General features: G+C 37.2%; 4 protein-coding genes, 1 non-coding gene and 1 pseudogene across 6 annotated transcripts; 3 read left to right on the top strand and 3 right to left on the bottom strand.

The window, feature by feature from the left end:
• The first annotated feature begins 23 nt into the window (after positions 1-23).
• LOC104762250 (protein NEN2) lies at positions 24-2,636 on the top strand. Its single transcript, XM_010485504.3, has 6 exons — positions 24-565; positions 745-902; positions 1,079-1,125; positions 1,215-1,278; positions 1,390-2,051; positions 2,138-2,636. The coding sequence occupies exons 1-6, from the start codon at positions 277-279 to the stop codon at positions 2,373-2,375; spliced, it is 1,458 nt and encodes a 485-aa protein (XP_010483806.1). The 5' UTR covers positions 24-276; the 3' UTR covers positions 2,376-2,636.
• Positions 2,637-2,646: 10 nt separating this feature from the next.
• On the bottom strand, positions 2,647-6,478 carry LOC104762251 (two-component response regulator-like APRR1). The gene is made up of 6 exons (XM_010485505.3): positions 5,320-6,478; positions 4,846-5,007; positions 4,629-4,762; positions 4,317-4,484; positions 4,078-4,231; positions 2,647-3,982 (listed from the first exon to the last, which is right to left on the bottom strand). The coding sequence occupies exons 1-6, from the start codon at positions 5,450-5,452 to the stop codon at positions 2,997-2,999; spliced, it is 1,737 nt and encodes a 578-aa protein (XP_010483807.1). The 5' UTR covers positions 5,453-6,478; the 3' UTR covers positions 2,647-2,996.
• A 1,209-nt stretch (positions 6,479-7,687) lies between these two features.
• On the top strand, positions 7,688-9,292 carry LOC104762249 (pentatricopeptide repeat-containing protein At5g61370, mitochondrial pseudogene; annotated as a pseudogene). Its single transcript, XR_015588060.1, has one exon. The product of XR_015588060.1 is annotated as a pentatricopeptide repeat-containing protein At5g61370, mitochondrial pseudogene (transcript).
• A 108-nt stretch (positions 9,293-9,400) lies between these two features.
• On the bottom strand, positions 9,401-12,350 carry LOC104762248 (putative receptor-like protein kinase At5g61350). Its single transcript, XM_087497410.1, has one exon. It carries the CDS (start codon positions 12,231-12,233, stop codon positions 9,702-9,704), a length of 2,532 nt encoding a protein of 843 aa, XP_087353536.1. The 5' UTR covers positions 12,234-12,350; the 3' UTR covers positions 9,401-9,701.
• Positions 12,351-13,195: 845 nt separating this feature from the next.
• On the bottom strand, positions 13,196-13,267 carry TRNAK-UUU (transfer RNA lysine (anticodon UUU)). The gene has a single exon. It is a non-coding gene; the product is annotated as a tRNA-Lys (tRNA).
• A 4,009-nt stretch (positions 13,268-17,276) lies between these two features.
• Positions 17,277-18,841, top strand: LOC104762247 (uncharacterized). Its single transcript, XM_010485498.3, has one exon. The coding sequence runs from the start codon at positions 17,563-17,565 to the stop codon at positions 18,541-18,543; it is 981 nt and encodes a 326-aa protein (XP_010483800.2). The 5' UTR covers positions 17,277-17,562; the 3' UTR covers positions 18,544-18,841.
• The last annotated feature ends 3,167 nt before the right edge of the window (positions 18,842-22,008 follow it).

Genomic DNA, 22,008 nt, shown 5'->3' with positions numbered 1-22,008 from the left:
ATTCCGGTTAGTTTTGGTTTAATCTGATCTAACACGGTCAATGAGTCAAAGGGGCGATGAACTAAAAACAAAACCTTGACTTGAAGAAGAACATAAAAAACGAATCTTTACAGGTTAAGCTTTGGCCTTTTCCTAGCAAATTGGGCAAAAGGAAGTAAAACAAAACCCACCTTACCAAGTAATCTTCTCCGTATAAATCTCTCGCCGACCTCAATTTCGATAAAAAGTTCAATACTTTTTACATTTTTCGCTCAATTCAATCCGACTCTTTTAACAATGGTTGGTCTAACTCCAGCTGAGGATCGTTCAGAGATTGCTTTCTTCGACCTCGAGACGACAATTCCGTTCCGACCTGGTCAGCCGTACGCGATTCTGGAGTTTGGATCGATCTTGGTTTGTCCAAAGAAGCTAGTTGAGCTACGAAACTACTCCATCCTGGTTCGACCTGCTAATCTCGACTTCATCACGCCTCGCTCGGTTAAGTGCAACGGTATCAAACGTGAAGACGTCGAGCCAGCTCCTAGTTTTGCAGATATAGCTGACACTGTCTTCGATATTCTCCATGGTATGGTATAGCTGAATTGGAACTAGAGACGAAATTTATGTTCTTTTTGAAGAATTGTGTGTTTCTAGGTGCCAATGGAGATGAAACTGTCACAATCTGAGCTCAAAGTTGAGAACTTTCTTGAGTTTTTTTTTTTGTTTAGGTGTGTTGATGTTTTGGTTTTTTGGTTTATCTTGTAGGAAGGATATGGGCTGGTCACAATATATTGAAGTTCGATTGTCCAAGGATAAGAGAAGCATTTGCTGAGATTGGACGAGATCCACCTGTGCCAAAAGGCACCATTGACTCGTTAGCTTTGCTTACTCAAAGGTTTGGGAGGAGAGCTGGTGATATGAAGGTAAACAATGATCCTAGAGAGAGAGAGACATGTTCTCTGGAGACTTTATCTTTTTGTTTGAATAGACATGATTTGATCTGTGTATTTTTTTTATTTGCTTGATAGAGATTAGCTCTTGAATTCGAATTTGACAGTTTTTTTGAAGCGTATTCTGTTTCCCTGCATTGTTTGGACAGATGGCGACTTTGGCTAAATACTTTGGACTTGGCAACCAGACGCATAGGTAAGTTATATATGCGAGCTTTTTGTATTACGGTGTTTCAATAGGCTGGCTGAGTTCTAATGCTTTGCAAGTTTCTTTAATCTTTGTAGGAGTCTGGACGATGTCAGGATGAATTTGGAGGTTCTCAAGTATTGTGCTACTGTTTTGTTCTTGGTATGCTCTCTTTTATCTCCTCGAGATTGAATATCTTGTGTTGTGTCCCAATCGCTTTGTTTATGGATTTTTGGAATATATTTGATTTAAATGTATGCTATGTTGCAACAGGAATCAAGCCTTCCAGATGAACTTATAGAGAACTCGGTTACTACTACTCCAGAAACAAGTTCAAGAAGGCGTAGGAATATCAAAACATCTCCTCTTCAATCTCCCACTGATCAGAAGACAGGAGAAAACAGTACAACTATACCTATTTTATCATTTGTTTCATCCGCAGAAGCTCAAACGGATCCGTTTGATATGAGCACTTTGAAAAACGAAATAGCGCCAGAGGTTCTTCAATCAGATTTTCCCATGGAAGAAAAAAATCAGCAGTCTGAGGCTGTTGCCTCTGAGTCTGAGGGTACCAGTGACCAGGAAGGATTCTTTGAGCTAGATAAAATATCTATTTCAAGTATCAGAGCTACTCATATCCCATTATATGATGGGAGCCAAACAATGAAGCTACAGCTCTTCCTTGGGGACAAACCCCTTCAGCTCCATTGTCCTCGTCTGAAAGTACGGTTTGGAATTAATGGGAAATTTATGGACAAAGCTGGGAGACGGAGGCTGAACTTTTTAGTTGATCTGTATCCCAGTCTCTGCAGTGTACTGCAAGAATGTGACAGTGCTGCACAAACAATATCTGTTGATTCAGGCAGTGGTTCTGAGTGGAACCCAGCGGTCATGCCAATGAAAGAATTTCTGAACTGTCCTACCGCAAGGATACAGTAAGTTCGCCTATATCTCCTTTTACTGGTTTCATTTAGAAACCATGTTTGCTTAGCGTTTCCTGATTGTTTCTTTGTTTGTGCAGTGTACCCACAGAGTTTAATGGGGATGTAGACCGGTATGCAGCTGAGATACACCAGAAAGAGTTCTCTGGAGCTACCGCTATTCAGAAACTCATTTCTTGCAACCCGAAGGCTGAGGAGCTTGAGTCTTTGTTGAATCGTGGAACCGTTCTGGACGCTTTCTTGTCTCTGGAGCCATACGATTATCAGCAGAGAGCTGGAATCCGTTTAGTTGCCAAAAAGCTAGTTATACATCAGTAAACATTACTCAATAGCACCACAGAGAGTAAGTTAAGAAATTAGAGTTTAGTGGACTCTAGGGATTAGTTTATGTACTCATGAAAGACCAATACAGAACTGCTGTTCAGTAGATAGCTAAATTATGTTCTTAGTTCCAAATTACTTGCTATCCAGATTTAGATTTGTCATATGCACATGGTTTCTTGTCTGTAACTGTAACAGAATTGCATTTGCAATCTTACGTCCATCAGAGTAATGAAAGAACCTTTCATTTAGGGAACACATGTCTCTCTTTTCATAGGTAATGAAATATATTAAAACAGGTGAGTAACAATGGAAAAACAAGATTCAAGTAAATGATGATGCTAGAAGGAGAAGAAAGGTTAATACACAATATACGAGTGAACATAACAAAAACACATTATATGTATCAACGAAGTAAGCTACACCCACAGACTGCTTTCAATGCTCTGACAAAGTTGAGCCGCAAGAGCCAACATTTCCTTCGAGAGGACTTGAAATTCGATGTTTTTTTGGCTGTAGCAGCAGAATCCTTTCTGTGTTAGTCGACCATCATGTTGTTGTTTGATAAGATGCAAGCAAATCGGTATAACACAACATGGTTTTCAGTTCTTTAAATGTCTAAGTTCCCAGAGCATCATCCTGAGGAGATGAATCACGGTTCTCCTCTTCTTCTTCTTCTTCCTCCTCTTCATCATCATCATAGTCAGCAGAGTCAGGCTGCCCATTCAAATCAACATTCACGCCGTTCATCTTCCTAACAAACTGACCCTTAACACGTGGTCTCCTCTCAGCAAGGCGTTTCCTATTCACATACCTAATCTTTTTATCAAAACACCTTTGGTTCCTTTTTCTTCTAAATTTAAGCAGAGCTTCCTCTCTTCTGTCAAGTTTATTCACCCTCACCTCATTAGAAGAGTGATTTCCTGCTGGTGACCAAGAATGATGAACCATAGACATCTGACCATTCTGTAAAGACATCTGACTGTGCTGTAATGATGTGTTCATTGGGTGTGGGTGTGGGTGTGGGTGTGGGTGGTGGTAGTAAGGATATCCTGTCATTCCATTCGGATGATTAGGTGGGCAATGAGGAAGTTGATGACCATACTGAGGCATCATGGCTGCTGATTGCATCATAACTTGGTTCATGACCCCATGCATATAGTAAGGATAAGCATTTTGTGCAGAGAAACCTGAGCCATCAATTTGAGATGAATCCTTACTTCTGTTCATAGCAACCGGGGCCGGGGGAGTATTCATATTTACTTCTTGGTAGTTCCTACTATTAAAGTCCATTGATGTCGGAAGCGTGCGTGACCGCTCAAGGGAATGTGGATAGCTGGTGCCATTATGTAAGTTCTCTCCTTGAGAGTGTGTTTTCTCGGTCTCTTTACTTTTGCGGGCTTGTTTGGTGCTGATGATCCCTCCACTAGCCACCGCTTGAAACTTCTCCGCCAAACCACGATGAAGATGAAGTGAGCCATTTTCATTGACATGAGGAGGATCCTGACTACTAGTTCTTAGGACAGTAGATTTGACATATGTGAAGAAAGCAGAGGACTCTCCGATCTTCAATCTACTTTTCTTTGGAACTGAAGAACATTGTACTGCAAAAACACCCCAGCTATATTAGAATTCACCAAAAAAAAAAAAAGCTTAGAGACTAGCTATTAGAAAGTCTATATCAAAGAGAAGTAATCACCTGGATTACTATTTCTTTTCATTGGTTCATGGTGAGACCCAGCATGATGACTTAGTGAAGGCTCTATAGCAGTAACAGCAAGAGAAGAAGTAGCTGTTCCATCAGCACCAAGACCACCATCACCAGCTTGAACAGGAGCAATAGCAACAGACCACTACCAGTACAAGCATGAGCGCAAACTAAAAAAAATCAGTTCTTCTCCATTTCAGAGGGCTTTAAACTGTCAAATACTTTCTCACCTCATTTTCCTGGTGACTTATATTTCCTCTCTGCGGGTTGGTGGACCTGTGACTTCTATCATCTGTGTCGTCAGAGAACAGGTTGGTACTATTTGTGTTTGGATCACTTGGATCAGATCCCACGAGATCAAAATCATAACTCAACATATTCTTCTCAGCAAGTCCTAGCTGCCAAAACAAACATATTAGATCAACCGCATTAACTTCATGCATCAAGATCTTCTATTTCTAAAAGAAGACAGAAATCGCTATCAAGAAATACTCGAAAAACAGTAAGGCGTATATACAGAACTTTAGACAAGCAAAACAAACCATGCGTCGTCTTCTCCACATGTGTGTCCACAAGTTCAGAAGCTCGTTGGTCCGAAGAGGCTTCACAAGGTAGTCAGCTGCACCTAGCTTCAAGCACTTTACCACGACAGGGACCTCGTCTTGCCTCGACATCACTTCAAATAAATAAAAATATTATAAGGCTAATGATCATGACTAAATAATAAAACGAAGAAGAAGGGCAAAGAACACAGCTTACTTATCACAGGGATCCTCCGAAGATCTTTGTCTCGTGTGATGTACCTCAGCATCTTCATACCCTTGGCCATTGGGAGATCAATTTCTGCCAGTATAATGTCGATATCAGGTCCCTCTGCATTAAGTGCGTCAATCACCTGCCTTGCTGATTTCACTGAAGTCACTGCATTCCAATGAAAATAAAAACCATTTCATCCAATGTATCATCCAAAAGGTCCAAAGAAGAAAGCAATAGACACTATATAGATGCATTCAAAGACGAAAATATGGTACTTAAAAATGTCTTATATCTGACTGACCAATGAAACAACTGGCTTCAAAGCATGCGTGTCACAAGAACAAGACAAAGACCACAAGAAACCCTTAATGGATCTCCAATCTACTACAGTAGTAATCCCACAATTTGATGACAAATAAAAAAAGGATCTTTGACAAGACAAATAAGGAAAAAGCAGTTAGTTCAAAAAAATCATACCCTGGTAAGAACACTGAGAAAGGAGAGTAAAAACCTCTCCCAAGCTCTTGGAATCATTGTCACAAAGCAAAATCCTGACTCTGCTTCTATCAATGAACCCATCTCCTCCCTTACACTCACCGTTCAAATCCATGATCAGATTTACAACTAAACACACACAAAAATATCTAATGACAGAAGACAAAACTATCTTCCCTAACCCCCAAAAAAAAAAAAAAAAAGATATTACAAAACTAGAGTACAAACAGCCGACAATAGTAAGTGCTATGATAATTCCATGGCCAAATCAGAAACTAGGGTTTCCGGTACAGTGTCCCTACAAAAGTCGCCAAATTATATATCCTTACAAAGCAAACTTTAATCTCACAACCAAACAAAAAACTACTCTTTTTATCCCCCAACCTAATCTTTTAGCCATGGGAAACCAAAACAACAAGAGAAGAAAAAGCTAAATCTAAGAACAAAGTGATGAAAAGACAACCCCAACAACAACAACAAAAAAGTGAGAATTCTTGATTTTGTTTTATTTTAATAAAAGGAATCAAGAATCGATAAAGAAGAAGCTCAGCAAAATTCACCGGAGATCCGGCGTAACGCCGGCGGTGAGATGAGGAGAGAGAGAAGGATAGTTTCCGACAAGAGAAGTGAGAAGACTCATTTGTTTTGTTTTTGTCAATCAATTCAATTGTCAAATTATGAGACGCGAAAAAGAGCCAAATTTAGAGAGAGATCAGAGACCGTTGAATGAGGATAGTGTTGGACGGTGGAGATCAAAAGTTTCCACACGAAAGTGTTTAGCTTAATAAAATGGTGGGGTCTTTAAGATATTTTTAGGCGCGTGGATATTAAAAAGTGCAGCAAAAAAAAAAAAAAAAAGTGGTGTGGATAGTTTGGTAGAGATAGAGAAAAGGCCACGTCATTTTTTTCAAAAATATCTTATGATATTTTTTTGATATTGTGGTGGATACAGATAAGAAGATGCATCTGCATATCAAAATCAAAAGATCGACACACATTTAAAAGATATATTGACCAAAAAAAACCCATCAGAAACCAAACTTTTAGGTATTCGATTTTGAGGTTTCGTTTTGGTTATCTAAATTAGTTACACATACAAAAAAAAGGGAAAAAAAAACAAAACAAAGCATGATCTTATCTATAATTAGCATCTCATCACACAATTCAATTATACTCTTACAGTTATGACACTTTCCAAAACTAAAAGGCATTGGATAAGAAGAATATGTAACACGTTTTAGAATTTTAGTTATAACACTCTTATCTTGGTGGTTATAGATGAGTTCAATTAGCATTGCATGTGTGTTTCATTAACATGTGAAAATGGTTGAAAATATTCAGCTAGATATCATTTTCGAATGTGTACGAAAATCGAATGTTCAAGATTTTTCAAGTTCTTTAAATTCTACTTTGTAAATGTAATAATGTATTATGTACATACAGATACAGTATGTGCAAATTGCATTGCAAAAAGAAAAAGAAAAGAAGACATGAGCACGAGGGTCTTTTCCTTTACATCGTGTCATGTAATGTAAGTTTCATGGTTCTATATTGATTTTCTCACGAAACGTCAGAGAAAGAAACCAAAAAAGAAAAAAAAAAAGCCAAGATCATAATGTTGTTAATCACTTAATCTCGTCATCAGTTGTTGGGAGACAAATAAAATTGTTGTCATAATCATAAAAGTTATAGTTAATTTAGTAGGCTAAACTTGTATTCCTGATTGGTTCTTCTATACAGCAGCGAATCTTGTTTCTACAGGTGGACCAACGGCTGCATAAAATATTTAAGTTTGTTCACCGCAAGACACGTCTCGTCCCGGTTCAACGTTTTTATTACTACTTTTGGCCATCGACCATTGACCAGATTACTTTATTTTTTTGATGTCAAAATTATTCGTCAATTATATGCAATTTCTTTACTACTTCATCAGAAATTCGATTTTCCATTTAAAGAAAAAAATGTTTCGGGGTAATCATTCCAGTTAGAATTTGGCTTATAACCATCGTATCCCGATCCTTGGTTTTATCCGGTCCGATTCCGGTTCTGAATTTATACGTTTTCAACGTTCAAGAGTGATGGAATGTAAAAGACCAAAATACCCTTTCTGACGCGGGTCGTGTAACAGATGTATATATTGTTTTGCCGTCTCTATATCTCTGCAAAATCAAATCTTTTTCAGTGGAATCTGAATTTCGTGTTCCTTAGAGAATTTTTTTCACCGGAGCTGTGTGTACTCTGAGAACAATGTAACTCCAGTGAAACTTTCTCAGCCCTTTCAATGCATTATAAATCGTGACGTTCGAGAAGCACATGCACACCAAGTGTTTGATGAAATTCCTCACAGAAGATGAAGTCCACGATCAGATCAAACGCGTTTACGTTGCTAACAAACACTACAAAGCTGACACGTTATTTTTTCTCTCGTCATTTGGTAGATCAATCGAACCATGCATTGACGGAGTTGCAGGAAGTTATTAGGATCGTTTCTTCCCCCATTGGTGGTCTAGATGACCTTGAAGAAAACTTGAACCGGGTTTCCATATCTCCATCATCCAACCTTATTACCCAAGTGATCGAGTCTTGCAAGAACGAGACTTCACCGAGAAGACTGTTGAGGTTTTTCTCCTGGTCGTGTAAAAGCCTAGGTTCTTCTAGTTTACACGACAAGGAATTCAACCATGTCCTCAGAGTTTTGGCTGAGAAGAAAGATCATACAGCTATTCAGATACTCTTATCAGATATCAGGAAGCAGAACCGGGCAATGGACAAGCAAACGTTTAGCATTGTCGCTGAAACTCTGGTTAAGATTGGTAAAGAAGAAGATGCAATAGGTATCTTCAAGATCTTGGACAAGTTTTCATGTCCACAAGATAGCTTCACTGTAACAGCTATTATAAGTGCGCTCTGTTCAAGAGGACATGTGAAGAGAGCATTGGGAGTTATGCATCATCACAAGGATGCAATCTCTGGGAATGAATTGTCTGTGTACAGAAGTCTTTTATTCGGTTGGTCTATACAAAGAAACGTCAAGGAAGCAAGAAGAGTTATACAAGATATGAAATCAGCCGGGATTGCACCTGATTTGTTCTGTTTCAACTCGTTGCTTACATGCCTCTGCGAAAGAAACGTTAACCGAAACCCCTCAGGGCTTGTTCCTGAAGCTTTGAACATTATGTTGGAGATGAAGTCTTACAAAATCCAACCTACATCTATTAGTTACAATATATTGCTCTCCTGTTTGGGAAGGACGAGAAGGGTGAAAGAGTCGTGCCAGATTCTAGAGCAGATGAAGAGATCAGGATGTGATCCTGATACAGCGAGCTACTACTTTGTTGTGAGGGTTTTGTATTTGACAGGAAGGTTTGGTAAAGGCAACCAAATAGTAGACGAGATGATCGAGAGAGGACTGAGACCTGAACGCAAATTCTATTATGATCTTATCGGTGTTCTTTGCGGGGTCGAGCGGGTAAATTTTGCGCTTCAATTGTTTGAGAAGATGAAGAGAAGCTCTGTGGGTGGTTATGGTGCGGTTTATGATCTGCTCATACCAAAACTATGTAAAGGAGGAAACTTTGAGAAAGGAAAAGAGCTTTGGGAAGAGGCCATGTCACTTGATGTGACACTTAGTTGCTCTACTGATTTGCTTGATCCATCTGTCACAGAGGTTTTCAAACCAATGAAGAAGAAAGAAGTGGAGGATACAATGGTGGACCGCCGCGCACTTAACTTGAAGATTCATGCTAGAATGAGCAAAACAAAGCCAAAACTGAAACCGAAACCGAAACGCAGAAGCAAAAAGAAGAAGAATATGGGGTATTGATTGATTTTTTCTACCCATGTTTAGAACATTCGATGTAACAGTACCAGGTGATTTCTTTGCTTTCTATGAATCTATAATGCAGAAGCATGGACTTGAGATTCCTCTGATCAATCGAATGTGTTATTTTTACAAGTAACTCGTTCATCTGAGCAATTTGATGCAAGAGTTGAGCTATTCTCTGCAAACGCCCTCACTACGTTCGTTAATTTGTTGCTTGTTTTATAGAAGCTATATGTCATAGGTACTCGGAAAATTCATTATCATCAAACAAAAATTAAAAAGATTGAAAAAAAATCAATGTATACACAACATAATCTACCCAAATGTCTTTTTTTTTAAAGATCACAAATTAAAGAAGAAAAATCTCATTTCCTTCAAAGTAAAGGAAAGACATAAACTGAACCTGCAATTAGGAAAAGAAAGTAAAAAACCAAACCATAAGGCTTTCGTTCATCCTACATCTTTGTGAAAGCCAAAACTAAACATGAGGGGGAGAAAAAAAATTAACCAAACAAGAGTTTCACATCGGAAACCACCATCATCACGGCACTGGACGCGACATTTCCTCGCCGGGGATATAATCCATTTCAATATTCATTGTAGTCTTATCATCCGACAAATCAACTTGAGCGGACGCTTCTTGAAGCTGCAAAGCATATTCAAGATTCCACAACACATCTCCCATTCCAGGCCGATCAACACCATACTCAGCTAGACATTTCTCTGCTGCCTCCACGAACTTCCTCAACGATCCTTTACTAATCGTTCCCACGATTTTCGGGTCGATGATTTTATCCAGCATACCTTTTCTATGCAAATTCATAGCATACTCTGCTAAGTTAACTTGTTCTCTAGGTAACTGTGGGTTTATCACTGGCCTCGCGCATAGAACCTCGAATAACACCACACCAAACGAGTACACATCGGATTTATCAGTGAGTTGCTGTCTTCGGAAGTACTCAGGGTCTAAATACCCAAAACTACCCTTCACCGCGGTACTTACATGCCCTTGTTCCATAGGGGCGTCTTTGGAGAGTCCAAAGTCAGAAACTTTAGCGACTAGGTTCTCGTCCAAGAGAATGTTAGTGGTCTTGACGTCACGGTGAATGATCCCTTGAGCCGCACCTGTGTGGAGATAGTGAAGCCCACGCGCTGATCCGATGCAGATCTCTAAACGTTGCTTCCAGGACAAGGTAGGTATAGGGATAGGGTCATTTTCTTTTGAGCCGTAAAGATGGTCACGTAGAGGACCGTTTGACATGTACTCATAGACGAGAATCATCTCTTTGTTCTCGTCGCAGAATCCGATTAAAGACACTAAATGTCTGTGTCTAAGTTTAGACAACATCTGGATCTCTGTCTGAAACTCTGTGATTCCTTGCTCTGAACCCTGACTCCCTCTTTTGATCGCTACTTGTGTCCCACCGTCGATTTCTCCTATATACACTTTCCCGAATCCTCCAACTCCAATCACTGATTTCTCATCAAAGTTCTGCGTTGCGATCTGCAGTTCAGTAAAAGGGAAGTACCGTCCTAATCCCTGGTTAGAGAAGAAGCTAGAGAATCCATTGCTCTTGCTCTTCTTGGACCCGAAAATACTCATCCGCCTCGACGTCGTGGACCCGCCTTTACTCGAGATGTAACTGGAGTGACTTGCGTGCAAAGGAAGCAACCACGACGAGAAACTATTCTGTTTTTGCCAGTCTTTAGGCCGCCTCTGCCATCTAACAAGCAACACAACAACACCTAACAAAGCAGTTAGCGCCATCACGAATCCAATACCCGCAATCGCAAGCTTCTTAGACGACATCCCACCAATAGGCCCTTTGTATTTCCCATCAACTCCGAAAAGCCCATCTAAACTCCCAGCTGCATTGTTCAGCTTCATGATCTCTAAACCGTTAAGAATCGCATTCGGTTTACCCGTCTGAAGATTCGTAGTCGGTCCAACCTGAATCAGAATCGAGCCATTGGTGATAGCAGACGCATTAAGCACGAAATCCGCGTAATAGGCAGTGCCTAAAGCGTTGGTTAAGGAAGAGAGATCGAGTCCGGAAATGGCAGAGAGCTTATTGATGAAAACATTGAAGACAAGATCGTTAAGCGATTTGCTAACAATGTCACAAAAATGTAACCTGATGAAGTAATCATGACCCGAATCAACACTCATTCTCCACGAGAGATTAAAGTTAGGTTGCGAGGTTTGCGCATCGGCCATTTCCTCTGCCGTGGCGTAAACCGGATGAGGAGCGATCAACGCGGTAGCTCCACCGTCAGGATAAGTAATGGTACTAGGATCAACGGTGACATTTCTCGAACCTTGAGGGAACGTATTGTAAGGTTTATCAGAGATCCAAGTACGAGAAAGAGGATCAATCTTGGGAGATATCAAATCGCCGCCGATGTTTAAACGATGAGAGGTTTGAAGAGAGAAGCTGCTTAAACCTCTGAAATCAGGAGCTTGAGGAACAGAGGAAGCAGAGTCAGGGACAAGCTCGTCGGGAACTGAGACGATCTCAACGGCGTTTATAAAAGCCGTTGAGCCTTTGTGAGGTTTGAAATATAGAGAGAGCTTCTCGGCTGCGTAGATGAGATACTCTTTGAAGACGACGGAAGAAGTGTCTCTGGTTGAGAAGTCGTGTAAGAGGACGGTGGTGTCGGTGGTGACGGAGAAGACAGAGTCTGTGAGGTTGTGGAGAGGATGAATGAGAGGGTAGAAATGGAGACGGATCCAGTGACGACCAGGTCGTGAGATGTAGAAGGAGTAAGTTGACTTGCCGGCGAAGATACGAGCGGTTAGGTATAAAGGAAGAGAGGAGGTTGTGTTGGAGGAGGTGATTGGGATTGAGTCGACGGAGGTTTTAATGTCTTCGTCTGTTTGGAGAAACGCTACGGATTGTTGATCGGATTTGAAGTTACGGCCGTCGGAGAGTTTTGTTTCGCTGGAGGAGCCGCAGTCGATGAGGTAGTTATCGGCTGGAGAGTACGTGGAATTGGATTTGACGGCGAAGAGGATGATGAGGAGGAAGAGGATGGAAACGTGGGAGGAGAAATTACGAAAATCTCCTCCCATTATTTCCGGCGAGTATTTGACGGTGGTGGATGGTTATGGAGATAGAGAGAATTAGAGGTTTACCATAAAGAAAACGAATGGTTTTAAAAATTTTGAACGTAAAATACGATTTATGGAAAACTCTTGCCGCCGGGGAGATTACGATTATAATTATATAAGGATTTTTGTTTAATTATTGTTTTTTATTACTTTGATTTGTTAAAAAAAAATATTATTTTGGTGTGTTTTGTTGGGAGCACGTAAGGAGCAACGTGCAAAAGTGTATGTTAATTTTTTTAATTATTGGAAAAAAGAGAATTTCATTATGGAGTCAAAAGCTTAATTAAATTTTTGGATAATTTTACTTCAGATAAGTTTCTGACTTTTGAGTTTTGAGTTTACTAATTACACACAAACTAATTAAACTTTGAGGTACCAAATTGGTAGGCAGTTATAGCAAAAAAAATAACTAAAACAATATGTATCAAACTATTATCCTCCTTTACCGATTACTATAATTTTGTTAGTCAGTGTTTAAAATAATGGTCGTTTTTGTTAATTAGTGAAAGCCCTGTTTAGCTCTCTCTCTATTTTTGGGGTTAAATTGGATAATACGGAAACACTCTTGAGTATTTTTGATTTTATTTTAATCTTAACTATTATATTCTTGTCAGTGTTAACAATAAATTCAATACTTTGTAAAATTTTGTTTAAAAAACTACTGTATTTTATTGAACGCAAAACAAAATGTGAACAAATTTAAAAAGAAAAACAAAAACCAAAAAAAAAAATGCTTAAAAGTTTACTTGTGCAGACGACGCTTAGTGGACATAAAAAACGACACGCTGTGCAAACCTGAAAAGTCAAAATCCAATATCATTATCTGCATTTAATTTCCAAAGCCCATTGGCTTTTTGGATTACTCCTGCCGCCTACGTGTCGTTTTCAAGAAAAAAAAAAAGTAAAAAGGTCGATATAACATTCGCCGTCTGTGGGGATCGAACCCACGACCACGTGGTTAAAAGCCACGCGCTCTACCACTGAGCTAAGAAGGCTGTTTTAATTTATAATAGTATAATAATCTTTCTAAATGATTTTTAAAAAAGAAAAAAATAAAAATAATAATAATAATAATGTTTGTAAATGATATATTTTTCCTTTTTTCTAGCAAACGTGAATGCTTATACAGTATGTTGGTTTCGGCTTTTTGTGCGGTTTAACCATATCAAGAAGCTTGATCTAGTTTGCCAAGCGGCCCGCGCCCACCAACTTGTAACTTGTACAAGGTCTTAAAATACATGTTCCAAGATAAAGGCCTTGTAACTGTGTGTGAATGTGCTTCTAGTGGATTGACATCTTCTGTAAGGCCTTGTCCTTTGAAGTATACGCTTTATGGCGTTTTTAACTGAAGCACCAGATCTGATTTCTTGGACGTTGTTCCTCACCTTCTAAGACTACACATCTAATTTAAGCAAACGAGATTTGTCTCTACTAGAAATTTTTAGAAACGATCGGATATCATTCATCATCTATTATAAATTTTTAGAAATTATGTTACAGTATATATATATGTAATATGTGCCGAGTGCCAACCATGAAATGCTATTTTCATAAACTACTGTTGTTTGTTTGTCTCTTATAATTCGATAATTATTTCATACATAGCTCAACTTAACTATACGACTTAAAAACTCTATAAATATTTCGAAGTCAACTTAAGTTTGGATAAACTCTGAGATTAATTTAATTTATACAATCAACCATATGTATATAGAGTTTTTATCTCTTGACCACCAAAGCTTTACAGATCAGAAGTAAATAATCCAGCCCCCTTGCACGTGTTTTTTTTTTACAATTATAATCATTCATTCGGGTTAATCATATACTGGTGTTGACAAATCAAAGACTAATTAAATAAATCATTAGATTTTAACTATACATGTATCTTTTTTTTCCTTTCTTGTTTTGACATTAACTATATTGTACATGTATCTTTGATAACCTCAAAGAAATATATTCCACGTCAACCAATGAACATAAATAAAGGTTTCTCTTTTTGGTAATGGTTGTATTTTTGCATCTTCATATGTTTTTTTTTTTTACTATTTAGTACGATCTAGAGTGACATGTATAAACTTCGATTTGTGGTTTTATGTATCATTACAAACTCAATTGTATAATTGATTAGGTGGTAGATTACATGTCACAATACTCTGGATCGGTTGATAAAACAACACTATCCGAAATAACATTTAAACAATGATTGACGGGCTCTTCGTTATTCAAGTAATCAAGATATATGTGGTACTCTGGATCACCGTAGTCATGATGATGGTGATTGTATAAAAAATATATCAAATGTATTTAAGAGAATTTTATACTTAATCGATATCTAAATCTTATGGTACATTAAATGTTTTATATATTATGGTTGTGAACTTGTGAACGTAGATTTAAAACTATAAACCATAGTCATTAGATTTCTTCTTATATCGTAATATTTTTACATAAAGTTAAAACTGTAGCATGTAATTCAGGTTACTTCTAACTTAAATACAGAAAAACAAAAAGATTAAAAACAAAGGTATGGGGGTGGGGGGGGGGGGGGGGGGGGGAATGTTGACTTACAATCTGGTGGTAGCATTGTTGTCCATTCTAGTTATTGGGCGGGGGGGAGGGGGGGGGGGGGGGGGGGGGTCGGTCCTTCTAGTCCCACCATACCATTTTTGGAAGTATTTCATCTATCACAAAAACAAAACCGATATGGTCTAAATTTAGTTTTCTCTTGCTATGAAAAAATATATGTAATCAGTTTGGATTGATCAATTAAACACTTAAGTATAGAAGACCATGATATTTGACTTTCTTTTTTCCTTTTTTACAGCACCATGATTTTGATATAGTTTGTACTCATATGCTTGTTGTTGCGTAACCATTCAAATTCATATAATGCATATTGTTAGTATTAAAAATTACTGAGATTAATTAGATAGTAAACTGTGCTCAGATTGCAAGAAAAAAAAGAAGAAGATAAATTGTGATACACGTAAATAATTAATTATGGGTATATTTTGTTGTGAATTATGCGGTATCATGATTATAATAACACATTTATTGTCAAAAAAAAAAATAACACATTTTTAAAAACTACTGTTGTTAAGTCATTATAATTAAACCACCAGTTAAATAATTCTATTTGAAATTTCGTACCGAGGAGAATTTAAGTTAATAATTCTTCATTTATGAAATCAATATTCATGTGATATTTATTTTTCTTCGTCTCTCGTAAGTAGCAATATAATTACAACCCATAATACTTCCAAATGATAAGATAATAATTAGTAGAATTACTTAATTTTTTTTTAAAGTTAATAGAATTACTTAAATAAATCGGTAGTGTAATTTAAGAAAGAGGCATGCCAACGTTATATTGGTAATTCACCTAACCATAGTGTCGTCAGATGTTCGGTTGTACTAAACTACAACAACGCCAACACTTCAACGGCTCAACCTTTTCTTTGAGATTCTACCATACTTATCAATATAATAATTTAATATTGTACTATTTTTAATTGGAAGATCAAAATTTGATTGCGATGTTTAATTTCTCCATATATAAGTAGGCAGAGTTCATCCGATTGAATTTTCTGTCTTTGTTATATAAAAATCATGAATCATTATAATCATTATATTAATTACTAATTGATACTTGATATACAAATCCAAAATTGCTAACACCACACATGGTAAAAACCGACAACTTATGCTTCAACTGATGTTACTAACTGATCGGATTGATCAGTAAATCATTCAAACTCTCAAAATCAATGATCAATGAACGTATACTTTTCTTAACCCCCATAGAATTTATATAGCACTAGTCAAAAAAAAAAAAAAAACTACGAATATTCATATGAGATTTTCAGTTGAAAAAGAAAAATATATCAAAGCGTTTACTTGTCGAAATGTTTGCTAAGACATATGAAAATAAATTTGCAAAAAAAATTCATGCGAATTTTCTCGTTTAGTTCTTCTAATGAGACTCAATTATAATGGATCACCCCTAAATTATTACAACATGCCATTAATTAAAAAGTACATTATCGAGAGTGGATGATAAGGAACAATATAATACTAATAATAATATATATAATATTTTTTTTGGTCAAATATATATTAATTATATATACGAAAATAATTAATTTCAAACAAGCAAATGGAGAACTCCCTAACTACCAGGTCCAAGTCAACAAGACTTCATACCAAATGCATGCCACAGGTTGGAAAAAGTTTGATAATTTCTCTCTTCAATCGAATTGTATATACTGTAGCTCTTGGAGATTAAAAATCAAAACTCTTAACTTGGTTATAAAGGTTCCATTATATATTATTGTATTATCAAGAACACAATTGGTAATTAATATATAATCGATCAAATGATCTAGGCTAGACTTTTCACTAAAGCTACACTAGTAGGTGTTGTATAACATATATATATGATCAAGTCGCCTGAAGACAAGTTCAAAAAGTTTGGAGATTTCTCACTCAAAAATCATTTTAAGTTGTTTTACATTATGAGTAAAGCATTTAAAAAAGAGCACCATTTCTTTCCAATTTAAAATTTTATTTTACTCTTTTTAGCTCTTATCATTATTCAATTTCTTGAAAGCTAAGCCTCCAGTTTCCTCAAACCTATCATTATTAACCTTTCAATTGTATACTAATTCATAGAACACACTCTCTCACAATTTAATATGTATCTACAAACACACATACATACATGTATATATGTATATACAATGGAGTGTATAGTAAGCATCCAAAACCAATTAAAGCACTAAGCATATCACACAAGCAAAAGACTTTTTCAAAGAAATACGTATCAAAAATTAAACCCAAAAAAATTATTTCTTCCTAACAACATTACCTACGAAACAAATCTACATTATACCCAAAAGAACCTAACAAGGAAGTGTTTGTGTATTGTTTTATAATGAATTATCTTCTACGCACACAAGAAAGATCCTCTATTCCATGCGCAAAAAAAAAAAAACTTTGCTTTACTAATAAAAAAAGAGGTTTAGTTTTATTAACTTGTCTAAACAACTCCTCATCTTCAGGCAAAATCGGTTGGCCTATCTCCATTCCCTTCTCTAACACCCAACCCACAATTAAATTTTTAGCAAAAAAAGAAAATATATAATATTGAAAAATCATTACATATATTTATATATACACATATAAAAGAGGACCTTCGTTGAGAAAGCCCTTTCAAGATTTGGTGGATCATTCAAGAAACACACATCTTCCAATTTTTCTTCAAAGTAAAGAAAATAGCAAAAAAATTAGAATGAAGAAGACAATGGAGGATCCAAGCAAGCTCATGAGAAGATCAATCCACACCTTCCTCAAAAACTACCACCGTGTCACCACCGCAGCCGCCGTGGCTCTCCCTTTCTCAGCCGGTCTTCTCCTCTCTCAGCCTTTCTTCTCTTCTTCCTCTTCCATCCTTCACGCGAGGCTTAACACGCTCTTTCGTGGAGCGGGTTTCTCATCTTCTCTTGATTTCTTCAACATCTTGAGCCTTAAACTCTCACAAACCTTTTCTTCATCTTTATTCACTCTCCCTTTCTCCCTCACTTTCCTCCTCTTCTCCAAAGCTTACGTTATCAAACTTCTATCAAACAATCACTCTGCTGATGATTCCTCTGTTTATTACTTTCGTCTTCTCAAAACTTACATTTGTAGCTTCTTCTTCCTTATCTCTGCAAACGCCTCTGCTTTTGCTCTGTTCTTCTTAGCATTCAATACCCTTGAAGCCTTTGGATTCTCTTCTAGAAACTTTTACACTTTCCTCTCCCTATCCTCAGCTATCATATACTCAATCATCATCGCAAACGCCTTTGTAATCTCCAATTTGGCCTTGGTTTCGTCACCTTCTTCTTCCTCAGGAGGATACACAAACATTCTCAAGGCGTGTCTTCTGATTCGAAAAAGAACTTCACCAGCATTGGCTCTTGCTCTTCCTACCAATCTCGGCTTAGCAGGAATCGAAGCTTTGTTTCAGTACCGTGTCGTGAGATCTTATTACAACGGAGACAGAGATATCACATCCATAGCTCTTGAAGGAACTTTCATAGCTTACTTATACGCACTCTTCTTGGTTCTTGACACCATAGTCAACTTCTTCTTCTACCAGAGCTGTGTCAAGAACGAGGAGGATCAAAAGATCGGTAGAGAAGACGAGTACTCGATCAAGATCCAAATCAGCGAAACAGAGAACACGAAGATACACATCAAAGGATCAAAGGATTTAGAGGCAATCTTGTGACTGTCTTGTTTTGGTTGAATGTAATTATTGATTGATTAAGAGGAAGAAGAAGAAAAAAGTGAAAAACTTTATGAGATTATTGATTCTTTAAGGATAATCTTAAGTAGCTTTCACTTCAAAGAAGGGCAAAGGTAAACAGTAAAGAACAATCACAGGATCTGCAGAAAAAAAAACTCTCTGTTTTTGCTTTTCTTTATTTTAGTCCTTTGGTCATTCTTTTACTTATATTTTTTTCCACATTGTAAAGTCAAATATACCAGAAATTTCAATTAATGCAAAATCTTTCACATTTGGTTAATCCTACAGTAAAATTTCATTGCCGACATAATTTTGATTAGTTCAGTTAATGCAAAATCTTTCACATTTGGTTAATCCTATTAGCAATGATTTTGATTACTTAAGTTTAATGAAAGATGTTGACATTCTCACATTAACAAGAGTCTTTTGTTAGTGAGCCAAAAAGATAAGTTTCCAAAGCACACATCTTTCATTACAAAGATAGAAGAAGAAGTGTCATAGTTGTCTTCAAATCGACAAAAGATGCGAAAGCAATTGAACACTTTTGTTTTGTTATTTTTCTTTTGAATTAAAATACTAATAATACACTGAAATTGTGTTAATAATTGATAAAAGATTTAAACTTAAAAAGACAGAAGGGGCTAGTTGAGTGGTCTACATCACTAATCTCTCTTCACTTGAACCTCTCAAAATAATATACCCTTAAATACAAATAATTCAGTTCTACCTAAATTTTCTTCTAATGGAGAAAAAAATATGGAATGAATCTGATTTACCTATGTAAGTTAAAATAGTGGAATCTGGAAAATTGAGTGAAGGAAAGGGTATTAGAGCATTTTACGAGATATAAGTAAAATATGGAATGAATCTAATTTACCTTTGTCAGTAAAATAAATGTTTGCTTCAAAAGAGATCAAGAACCAATCATGCAAAAAAACAAAAAAAAACAAAATATATATCAAGCAAATTTTGTGGCTTACCAAACATATTAAGGATCATCATGGTTCATAAACTCTGTTATTTTTATAAAATCCAGGTCAGACCGACCGAATCGTATAATCTTGTCCTATCAAACCAGAAAACAACCCTTAAACAGGATTTTTTGGTTGAACCAGCCGGGTTCGTGGTTTAAGAGAAAACCTCATGGGTTTCTAATTTTTTTTTCATCCTCTGCTTCGAGTAGAGCACGGAACACAACGTCACGTCTTGAGAGTTATTTATGAACCAGATAAGCGTCGTAGGTTACAAGCATAATCATACCTTGTTCAATCTTTGCTTCTTCTAAAAAATTATTATTATTACCCTAGCTAGACCATGTTCTGTTTATTTGGGGATTTTTCCTTTATTTTATAGCAGCAAAATTCTATGTACCCCTTCTATTATATGGTGATTGCAGCTAAGCTTAATTCGCAAGTACATAACAGATTATATTGTCAAGTCCTCGTATATTTCGTAGGTTACAAGGAAACTAATTTGACAATAATTGTTTTCGTAGCATTTGAGTACAAAAAAAAAAGTTATTACTGAAAAATAGAGGCTCAACTTGTTTGATTGATAAGTAATGATCGTTATAATTACTTGTGTGATATTCAGCCCTTGAAGTGGAGTTGGACATAGAAGAGCACGATGAATTAGCTCAACTTTTTAGTTCACGTTAGCACATTAACACCAACCAATCGCTTTCTAATCCCTGCTCTTGCTAAAAACCTCAAATTCAGATATCATTCGTATGACTTAAATTAAAAAAAAAAAAGTTTGGGAAAAAAATGTAGCTGCTATAAATTTGGAGGAAGCCATGGGGAAAGACATCAGATCTAAGACTGACTCCAATCGTGATGAGAAGCATAAACTTGATCTGGGCTCCAAGCGGCAGTCAGGTCGCCATTAAAGCGGCGCCTGCTGTTGACTCGGTAAAGATGGAGCCTTTATTCGTAAAACATACAAAAAAAACATTCGGAAAAACGCACAGATCTGTAAAACCAAGTTTCAATCAAACGGAGAGAGGGATGATCGATGCGGATAGAGGGAGAGGGGGATGAATTTGAGATTTATATATATAGTGAGAGCGTGAGGGAGATTGCAAAACCCTAGCTTGTGTATAACGGGCTTTATTGAGCCCAATAAGGCTATCATTCCGACTCCATTTCAAGGCTATCACAAGCCTCAGCTTCCCCTGACTGATAACAGAACTACCTGCGAATTTAGACATCAACAAGTTACAATACATATCACTGTGTACATGTTTTTGAATATTCAGTTTAAAGAGATTAGAAGCTAACCTTTATACTGTCCCTAAGAAACAGCAAAGAGCTGTGAGTTTTGCATTTTACCGAATTGGCTGAATCTCTGGAAAGAGTTTTAGGCTACAGTCTACACACCTAGAAGCCTCGCTGTCTCTGATAACTCTGCTATAACTAAGCTTAATGGGTTGAGCCACTGTACTGTTCACAAGGTTAACAGAATCCATAACTAAGCTTAATGGGTTGAAACTTTTTCCTTTTCTACTTCTTCCTTTTTCGTTCATTCTTCTACTCCTGAAGTGTTGGCTCTAACACAGTTGCAACTATTAGTCCGGTAAAGGGGGAAACTCAAACGGGATGGCATCCAGGCCAAACCGTTCTTGGTACAAAATACGACACATTGAGCTGCCATGGGATGAAAAGGACCACTTGTTACAGGGTAAGTACTTGTGGGGACTGTTTGAGTGTAAGACGGAGGGTAAACAAAGGGCATTGGCTGCATCAAGTATGGAGTTGATGGAGATGAATACTTGGAGGCGGTGATGGGTTGAATGAAGCAGATAACTTCTTGTTAGGTAACAATCCTCGCGAGACGTCGCTTGAGTCTGTAGCAGATATTAACAGCTTTTCCTTCAGATCTTCGGTATCAGATGCTAAATGATCTGCCATTTTCCGCATAATTGCCACGACCAGAGTCATCAGTTTGATTCAAAATGTTTCCTTCGACTATTACTTCAGATGGTTGTAACTCTACTTTCATCTCTTCTTCGACTTGCGTTTTGGTAGAGTCCATGTCTGCAGAAATTTCATTTTTTTACCTCCTCCTGTAATCATGTGCTTCAACTTGCGACCATATGATCCAGCAAAACTTGGTCTTTGCATTGGCTGCCACCCATCTTCACTTCCATCAGGGTGCTGTGGCTCGGTTGAAACTTCACTATATCTTATTGGATTACTGTTATCAATGACTGGAGGGAAAGGTGGTTTCCTCAACTGGTGCAAGAATTGTCTCGTGATTCTCTTCGCTTGATTTACCTTCTTCTGATCCAGTTTCTTTCGTCTCCTCCTCACACATCCCCTTTTTTTCATTTGGAGCTTCTGCTGAGTGTTCAGAAACATTGCTCTGCTTGGATTTTTGCTTTAGCTACAAAAAAAACACAGGTCCAACCATTATAAGTCAAAAGTCAAAAGTCAAAGAAATAAAAAT

The sequence above is a fragment of the Camelina sativa genome, chromosome 18, assembly GCF_030686135.1.
Source record: "Camelina sativa cultivar CO46 ecotype springtype chromosome 18, ASM3068613v1".
NCBI lineage: Eukaryota > Viridiplantae > Streptophyta > Magnoliopsida > Brassicales > Brassicaceae > Camelina > Camelina sativa.
This window is presented reverse-complemented; position numbering and strand designations above follow the sequence as displayed.